Genomic DNA, 9,946 nt, shown 5'->3' with positions numbered 1-9,946 from the left:
AAGGACGAACACTGCCGCAGGTGGCCTTCACAGACCGGCCACCTGGAGTGAACTATACGTGTTACGTCCAAGGAAGTGAGACCCACAAATGCATTGACAGAGACTGCTCTCCAGGAGGGAACTGGATGGGAGCTTTGGACATCGCCACTGAGTGTCAAGATAAGAGAGCCATTTCAGGTGGTGAGGGCTCTCCGACCAACATGGCTGCACCATCAAACGGAACATACTTCATACAGAACGGCTGGTGGCTTTGTGGTCACAAGGTTTATCCGATGCTGCCCGCCAACTGGACAGGAGTGTGTGCACCAGTGTGGGTGACAGACCACACCTACAGGATTCAACATCGTCAGCTGACGACAGCACACAACTCTTCTGGACGTCGCCGCAGGGCGATTACAACCTTTGACCCCCATGACCCTGTCTGGGGTGCAAATGTTCCGGACGACCATAAAATATGGCCTGTCGGAAACAAAGTTGTTCATGCGCTTTTTCCTTGGATCGGAGTTGGAAAACAATCTCTCTTCATCGAGACACTGAACTATCGTTTTCAATCCTTTGTGAACCTCTCACTGCAAGTCGATGATGGACAAAATAGAGAGATCCAGGCTATTAGACTAATGGTCTTGCAAAACAGGATGGTTCTGGACTTGTTGACGGCAGCACAAGGTGGTGTGTGCCACATCATTGGGACTTCCTGTTGCACATACATTCCAGGAGATAACGACACGCACATCAAGGAAGCCATGAACTCACTGAGGAATTTACAGCAGGCCATGTCGGAGGATAACATCCCACATCAATGGGATTTCTTTTCATGGCTATTCTCTGGCGCGTGGTGGCAGTTGCTGTTGAAACTTGTGACTCCTGTGCTTGCTGTGCTGGTATTGTTGTGCTTGTTTACGACCTGTGTTATCCCGTGTTTGAAGTCTGCTGTGACAAGGTTTGTGTCTTCTACCGTGGCACAAGTGCATATACAACTCCTTAGAGATGACGGATGTGATGACTATGATGTGCTGCGAGACGTGGATTGCGTAGATGCTGTTTAGCTCAGCATTCTTTTACAGAAACTTGATGATTTGACCATCGAAAATGCCTTGCAAGTGATGGGTACAATGATGTACTGTTTCTGTGTTTTTCTTTTTCTTTTTTTATTGATAACATTCTGGTCGCCTAAGGCAAAGGGGCCGTGTAACTCTTTTCCTGCATTTAATCTGCCGCAGGTTTTTCAGTTGCACACAAAATTTGGACTGGAGGATTGAGGGGAATGCCTCGTCTTCACTGGAAATTATTGCTGTCATTGTATTTTCTTTCTTATGTTTGAGTGATCGGGTTTGACATACTCATATGATAAAACAGGGGGGATATGTTAGGGTTTGCAGAACATCTTCATCGTATGATTATGTTGGAATGTAACCTGTAATAATTTACCTAGCTTGTCCTGTCTTACCAAAGTAGTAGACCAAAGTGCTAAGATATTTTCACCTGATTGACTAGCTGCAGAGGAAGCAATCAAAGTTGCTTTGTTTCCACAAAGTCGTAAAAGGCCCCCTGCTATGCTTTGATCAGCAGGGGAGCGTCTTCACCCCTTCCTGGGTTCTCACACCCCCACTTTCAACCCCACTGTGTTTCTTCTCAATAAATATGCACCTGATGAGGCCTGACTTCAGACTTCATTCGACCATCGCTGTAAGCACAGCGACGAGTGAACTCTCCGCCTGCAGGTGTTTGAAACGACTAACTTGTCTCCAGTGTGGTTCTTGCAAAATAAGTTAGAGTGAACACTACCCTAACAAAAACAACAAAATTGCAATAACTGCATTAACCATCAAAGTGAAGTCTAATTGTAACTGTAGTCATGAAGCAAATCTGAATAAGGAAAAACATTGCAATAAAGTAATGCAAACTGCTACCGCTATTGTTGGGGAGCCTGAGGACTGTATAGGGGGTTGGCACGGATGGTTATGCTCTTTTCGTCCCCGGGTGCCGGTCAGAACACCGGAGGGAAGACGTGGTTCAGTTTTGATTGCTTTACTGAATTATTGGCAAAAAAGTAACAGGCACTGTGGCTCATAGGGGCAAACTGGCAAAAGGGTATTGTGTGAAGGGTGTGTGTGGTTCTGCAACAGACAGAACTACAGCACGTCAACCCTCATCTTCTGACGTCACACAACACTCGTAGACGGCACACATTACATAACTAACTGCGCGTAACGGTTCCGCTATACTAAATAACCATAAATGAAATACTCTTTGCAACACACCAAACATAAGTCATCGAGATAACAAAATAAATTTGCTGGCGACCGTTAGTCGCCGTGCCGCTGCGTAACGGCTACTCGTACGATGCGAGGCAAACTAAAAGGAGCGCGCCGAAGCTGTCAATCAAACGGCGCGCACACGAAGCAAACCGCGATCGGACAAACAGCACAACAGTGGACAGTAGTAACAATGAAATGTATATACTCACTTTGTGTCAAAGACGCACACGATCACAGCAACATACTCAGTCTATCGACTGCAACCTTTAACTTACCGCTGCGCACAAGCTCCAACAATCGCGATAAGCTGAGCTAACTCACGCGAGACGTAAGTTAAAGTTAAAATTAAGGTCCCAATGATCGTCACACACTCATCTGGGTGTGGTGAAATTTGTCCTCTGCATTTAACCCATCCCCGTGTGATTTTGATCCATCCCCTGGGGGAGAGGGGGGCAGTGAGCAGCAGCGGTGCCGCGCTCGGGAATCATTTGGTGATCTAACCCCCCAATTCCAACCTTTAATGCTGTAAGACGCGGTGACGTAACGTCACTTTAAAGGTATCTGGCGCCATTTAGTGTTGTGAATGGTTATATTGTCTAGACCCCGAATGTAAGGCGACCCCCACTTTTTTAGTCTTATTTCAATGCAAAAAACATCGTCTTATATTCAGGCCAATACAGTACATCATTTACATTATTTAGGCCTCTCACCAAAATGCCCTGCTGTTACCTTTTTCTTTTGTTTTTGTCTTTGTTGCTTTGCTTTGATGACTTGTATCTTTCGCACTTATCGGTTTCCTTTGTGGTGCCGTTGTGAGTGGCAGCCTTTATTAGAAGCCTATTGAGTTGCACACATGTCATCAGTATGTCTTTTATATCCCCACTTTTTGGTATAAATGCTGCTGGAAACCTGAATTTTCCCCCAGGAATCAATAACGTATCTATCGACCGACCGATCCACCGACCAATGTACCTACCTATCACACAAAATATACTTTCTCATGGTAGAAGAGCTAAAGTCCCGAAATAATGTCCCAAAAGTGTATCAATGTGAGCGAAAGGATGGCAATTGTTTACAAATAGCTCGGTGGTTATCGTGTGAACTCAACTCTTCATCGTGCACCCCTTCCCCCCCATGATTTTGTGATATCCATCCAACCACCCAAACAACCGGCAATCAACTATGAACTTTTCGTTTTTGGAACAATGAACTTAGTTAAAAAATATATATAATTTTGATTACTGTATTTTTCGGACTATAAGTCGGGTTTTTTTCATAGTTTGGATGGGGGGGCGATTTATAATAAGGAGCGATATGTGAATTTTTTCACAAATTTCCAAAATTAAAAAAAAAAAAAAGTGAAACCGCGATAAACAAACCGCGTTGTAGCAAGGGATTACTGTAATGTGAACTTCAAATGACGTCAGCGGCATGGCGCAGCGGTTGTTTACATAAAGGACAAAGATTGATCACGGGATGACAAAGATGACGAAGGGCCCCACGTACTACCGGCATCATTAGCGGCTTTGTTTGTAAGTGACACGGAGGACGAAAAGTTTGAAGGATTTAATGATTTGGAGTTACACAGAAGGTTTGAAAAAGCTCTCTTTCACCTCCGTGGATGGAAGCCAGGGGCCGGCGCTCGGCCGGGTGGCTGTCCGGGGACAGCGTTAACAAAGTACCAGGAAAGACGTGGGTTTGGTAAACGGCTCTTTATTTAACAAAACAAGAGTTCAACGAGCCAACAACTACTGAACTGTAACGATAAACACATATACAAGTTTTTTACATGAAATAAAATATATCAAATAACTATAACATGAATAGTTCACCGCCACACGGCCCCAAGCACCGGCGTCGACTTCCAGGCGTGTGGCGGCGTGGACTTCCATCCCCGGAGGTGGCACTTCCAGCCACGGAGGTGGAAGAGAGCTCCATAGAATAGGACCGGGCGTGCGTAAACGCCATGTCCGAGCCCCATCCACCGTCCCCGGACAGCCACCCGGCCGAGTGCCGGCCCCAGACTTCCATCCACGGAGGTTAAAGAGAGCTCCGTAGAGTAGGACCAGGCGTGCGTAAAAGCCATCATAGTTTTTCAAACCTTCTGTGTCACTCCAAGTCATTAATTCCTTCAAACTCTTCGTCCTCCGTGTCACTTACAAACAAAGCCGCTAATGATGCCGGTAGTACGTGGGCCCCTTCGTCATCTTTGTCATCCCGTGATCAATCTTTGTCCTTTTTGTAAACAACCGCCGCGCCACGCCGCGCTGCTGACGTCACTTGAAATTCAAATTACAGTAATCCCTTGCTACATCGCGGTTCGTTTATTGCGGTTTCAGGGTTTTTTTTTGAAAAGTTTTGAAAAAATTCACATATAAGTCGCTCCTCAGTATAAGTCGCCCCCCTCACCCAAACTATGAAAAATAAACGCGACTTATAGTCCGAAAATTACGGTACATTGTTTTATCTTCCAATATTCAAGGTCAACACGTTTATTTTCAGTTTCAAGTTTTATTTTTTCAAATACAAAACTTCTGACCCAATCTGACTCCATAGGGATGGCCTTTTAATATGTGAATATTTGAGATCTGTGTGTTTGTGGAGCTCTTAAAATGACATTACATTTGTGTAAAAAATAAATGCACGTGTCCACTGATCCACAAATGATCATTTGGCAATTCACATGCAAAAATTAATGTTTACAAATGATAAGTCGTTACAAATGTACACACAATAAAAAAATGTTTAAAAAAAATGAAAATTGCGCAAATATTTAACTGTCCGGGATGGACTGTTGTGAGGCTGTCAGACTATCAGTTTTATGGTGTTGGTGATTAAAAATGAACAGCTCCCATTTCTCCTGGTTTGCATTCACTTTTGTTTCTCAGATGCTTCTATTTCTGGACTAGTAAGAGGCCATTTCAACAACAAAAATCTTGTCTCGAACACTCAAGTGAAGGTAGGGGCAGAGATATATAAACTGATTCTATGGTGTGTGTTGGATTGCAGGGATTTTCCCACACTGTTATTGTTATGAATGAAATCTGATGACTTTCACTATACACATCCACCGAGTGCAAAATCTGTTTGCCTGTGCCTCCATTAAATAACCAAAATTGCATTTTGTCACCTTCGCAGAGTTGAACGAGGTTTCACTGAGACTAGTTTACACTTTGTAACCAAATTTGCTACATGATCGCTGCACTGGGGGGTGCAAGCAGGAATGCCCAGTAAGGTGTTTACCAAATTCACAAACACACTGAACTAAACCGGTGGCCCGGCCCAAAAATAATGATGGTCTGGTTTTTACGACAGTCAGAGACTACTTTCTGTTACCAAATTGTCGGATGAGTCGGGGCCGAGGCAACACTGTGTGCTTGAATGCTCAGAAAACCACAACTTGGCCCCAGATATGGCAGACTAGACTTGCTATGGCACAAAAATGAAGTTACGCCCATTTTCACATGAGCCCAGGATTAGCGGGTCTACCAAAATAGGACCCTATGTGCGCAGTTTATGCAAGTCCAAGCAATAGGCAAACCAGTCCAGGACACACTCGAATCTGGGAAAAATTGTAATTCTAATTAGTTACTGTATTTGTTATTAGTTACTGTTATTGTCTGTACAAGTTGTGAAACTTAAGGTTAGATTCATCTCAAATCAGGGAAAAATTGTAATTCTAATTAGTTACTGTATTTGTTATTAGTTACTGTTATTGTCTGTACAAGTTGTGGAACTTAAGGTTAGAACCATCTAAATTGAATTAATGAATATAATGAACAAAATTAATAATATTGTAGATGATCATATTATATATTCAAACAAATGATTACATAGAAGATTAACTTTGATTAGGGTTAGGGTTAAATATGACAACAAAAATATTTGTGTAGCAGGCATTCGTGGTTGAAGAGTCCATCCATCCATTTTCTGTACTGCTTTGTCCCCATGGAGGTCGCGGGTGTGCTGGAGCCTATTCCAGTGGTCATCGGGCAGTCGGCAAGGTACACCCTGAACCGGTTGCCAGCCAATTGCAGGCAGGGCACACAGAGACGAACAACCATCTGCACTCATACCTAGGGGCAATTTGGAGTGCTCAATTGCTCTACTATGCATGTTTTTGGGATGTGGGAGGAAACCGGAGTGCCCGGAAAAAAGCCATGCGAGCACGGGGAGAACATGCAAACGCCACACAGGGAGGGTCGGAGGTGGAATCGAACCCACACCCTCCTAACTGTGAGGTGGACGTGCTAACCAGTGTCCCACCGAGCCGCCCTGGTTGAAGAGTCATCAGAGTAAAATTGCAATATGGTAATTTTGTCACATGCTGTGCCATCTGTCACTCAGCTGGTGACTTTCCACCAGCCACTCACTCACAGCCCCCGCCCCATCTACTCAATCAACACCTGTCAGCCGCTCATCAGCCTTCCTATTTAAACCCCGCTATCCCGTCACTTCCTTGCCAGTCTGTCCTGTGATGCCACTCTCAAGCTCACTGCACGCTCTCCCGTTGCAGACCTTGTCTGTTCACTGACCTGTCTTGCCTTGCCTGCCGTTGGTCCTGGCCCATTGCTCGTTTATGACCACGCTCTGATCGCCACCCGTCCCGACTTTCTGCCTGCCCCTGACCACGATCATACCCAGCGCCCCATCCTGCTGCGAGCTCGGTCTGCTGCTCTCTCCACCAGGTCGACTCCTGTCCATCACCACCCCAGCATAACGTAGCGAGTGTCCCACGGCGCCGCCGCCGATTCCGGCCGCCAGTCACGCTCCGATTACACCATCACCTCAACCCAGCTAGAGCTCCAGCACTACACCTCCCCTTTCCCTATCCTCAATAAAGTCTGTCGCTCTGTACTTGGTTGCCCAGTCTGATACAGTTCTAAAGGTGTACACAAAAACACAGCACCATTCACCTGAAGAGTTTTGCCCAAAAATAATTCTACGATTTGAAGATCAACTGAAAAATTGTTTTCCCACCACTGCGAAGGACTGGAATCCAGTTCAGGGTGTCCCTCGCCTACTGCCCGCAGTCAGCTCAGATAGGTTGCAGCACGCCCGCGACCCTCATGAGGAGAAGCAATTAAGAAAATGGATGTATGAATGGACGTCCCCTACCAAGTTTCTCAAAACTATATCCTTTGGACGTATTCATAACTGATGCTTCCCGACCAAGTTTCTCAAAACCAAAACTGCCCGCAGTCAGCTCAGATAGGTTGCAGCACACCCGCGACCCTTGTGAGGAGAACCAATTAAGAAAATGGATGTATGGATGGACGTCCCCTACCAAGTTTCTCAAAACTATATCCTTCTTTGGACATATTCATAACTGATGTTTCCCGACCAAGTTTCTCAAAACATATCCTTCTTTGGCTATATTTAAACTGATGTTTCTTCGATCGCTGTTAAAATCATATTGAGAAAAACTTGCCAACTGGTTGTGGATTTGATGCAAAAGTGATGTACAGTACATAGATGACATTAATGACATTAAATGGAATGTTACATACTCAAATACATTTCTTAGGCACATTCTCAAAACAGCATATGCTTTAGTATTGAGAATGTCCACACAATTTTAATATGACATCTTTCGATTTATATTGCTCACACAGCTCTCTTAACCATTGGAATGTTTAGAATTATTTTGGCAATTAAGGCCCGGTACACACAATTCTTTTTTCAAATCTTACAAGATTGTTTATCTGTTAGACTTCAAACGTAAAGATTAAAAAAATCTGACACTTTGGTCATATCGTGTGTGGTAAGCACTGATAATTCTACACAGAGCACCACATGTTAAGATTCTCTTCCACCACCGGTTTAGAAAGAAACAGAACTCTAGCTTGTTCACAAGGGATTTCACCAAAACAAAGAACAGACACTCCCGGATATGCACCATTTCTACCTGCGTGTTACCAGAAAGGACCTGAGGCGGAAGCTATTTAAAATGGCTATGTTGTCAAGAAACAAATTGCTTTGGAAAATACTTCTTGCTGTCTGGGAAGCTCACTGCTATGCAAGTATATGGTCGGACACATTTTGTTTTATTTATTGTAGCTTCTTTCATTGGATACATTCTGTTCACGTCACAGTTCATGGACTCAGTGACTCTAGAAAATGTTTGCTTTTTCCATTCGCGGGAAGATTTTCGGTTGCAATTATTGAAAACGTTTATTATTTAAGATTGTCAAACTGACCCAATGTGGACCCTATTATTGGGACAAATCTACTTGCAAACAGAAGAATAATCTTTTGGGACAATCTTATAACACCCAAGACACTAAGACGTACTTGGTTGGGAATGGGCAAAATTTTGACAAAAACAGCCTGATTCTCTATGTGTGTACCCAGCCTTAGACGCCAATAATTTCATTGCAAATTGTGTCATGTGTGAATTTGTGAGAAAAAATAGATCTGTTGTGTTGTGTTGTTGTTCCTGCTGTGCTTGCTCGTGGCAGAGGCACTGTTCTCAAGGTTGATGCTCTTCACTTGCTCTTCTTTCATGAATAGATCGACCAATAAAATCTTCTCCTTGTGGATCTGGAGGCTGATGTCTTTTGGGATGTCTGGTATTAGCCAGTCCACAAGGTCATTCATCAACATGACAACATTCTGAAAACAAAGAGAAGATCAGATGTGTTTGTTGTCTGTCATAATCAGTCCGACTGACAATTAGTCTTTTAACACTGCAGTAGTGTCGCAAAAATGTGTTGGAAAAGTTCCAGTACCAGTGTCACGAAAGATATACAATATTTAATATACCAGCGGGTTCGCGGGTTGCCCGAAAAGTCTGGTCCCGGAGTGACAATCCCAGCCCCATCCAGCACAACTTTGTACACGTAAACCTACAGTAAATCTCCACATAAACACACGTTACCTGGAAAATAATTACAAAGGCCAGCCGAATAGCTAGTACTGCCCAGAATTCCTTTGAAATCTCATACGGAGTTGTTGACCAAGGTGGTTCTCTGTAGTCCTTGTATCTATAAAAATAAACAGAACTTATTGTGTTATGATACTGGTAATATTAGATCATTAATCATTTCTCACACTTGTGGTGGTGGTATGCTGTGGAGAAAGTCTGCCTCAGAAAAACATTTCGAGCATAAGCGTTTATACAACATATTAATGATTGATTATATTGTTAATGGAAGTAAAAACTGAAAATAATGATTGTCATTTGTTTATTTTTGATTTTACAATTTAGAATACATATTAACAATAGGGTTGGTTATCTTTGTGACCCTTGCACTACGTATACACAGGTCACAATATGATATGTACCTCGATATTATTCGATTCAATTTTACACAATGCGATACCATACAATAATATACAGCATGGCCTTAATACTCCTTAGTTTATGTTGGACACATCCATATACCCAACAAAATAGAAATGTGCATTCAATATATTGAGGAAAGAAAAATCCTCAACTTTCCTCATTCAGATTGTTGGAGAGCCCTGAATGTACAGGTGACCATATAGGTGTGTTGGCTCAATTGCTCCACTCTACTCTGCTGCCCACAAACAGTGCCACTCCCCAGCCTCCTACTACCCGGGAGCCCCTCCTCACCTCGCGAGTGACATCATGTTACAGCTACTATCGCTCACGTGTAACGCACGCACGCAAGCACACACAATGGAGAGCGCGATGGATTGTTGCAATTGCTGCTTGTTTTGTG

General features: G+C 43.6%; 1 protein-coding gene across 4 annotated transcripts in view; it reads right to left on the bottom strand.

The window, feature by feature from the left end:
- Window positions 1-6,788: 6,788 nt before the first annotated feature.
- Window positions 6,789-9,946, bottom strand: part of LOC119123992 (anoctamin-1) — a 105,503-nt gene continuing 102,345 nt past the window's right edge. For 3 of the 4 annotated variants that reach the window (XM_037253526.1, XM_037253527.1, XM_037253528.1), the window contains 2 exons: window positions 9,139-9,244; window positions 6,789-8,873 (listed from right to left, as the gene is read on the bottom strand). In XM_037253526.1, the coding sequence (XP_037109421.1) occupies window positions 8,646-8,873; window positions 9,139-9,244 (334 nt within the window). In that variant the 3' untranslated portion in view covers window positions 6,789-8,645. The remainder of the gene's footprint in view (window positions 8,874-9,138; window positions 9,245-9,946) is intronic. The other variant, XR_005098155.1, reaches the window with a different exon arrangement.

This window comes from Syngnathus acus, chromosome 6 (genome assembly GCF_901709675.1).
Source record: "Syngnathus acus chromosome 6, fSynAcu1.2, whole genome shotgun sequence".
Taxonomy (NCBI): Eukaryota; Metazoa; Chordata; class Actinopteri; order Syngnathiformes; family Syngnathidae; genus Syngnathus; species Syngnathus acus.
The sequence above is the reverse complement of the archived record's forward strand: the minus strand, read 5'-3'. Positions and strand labels throughout refer to the sequence as shown.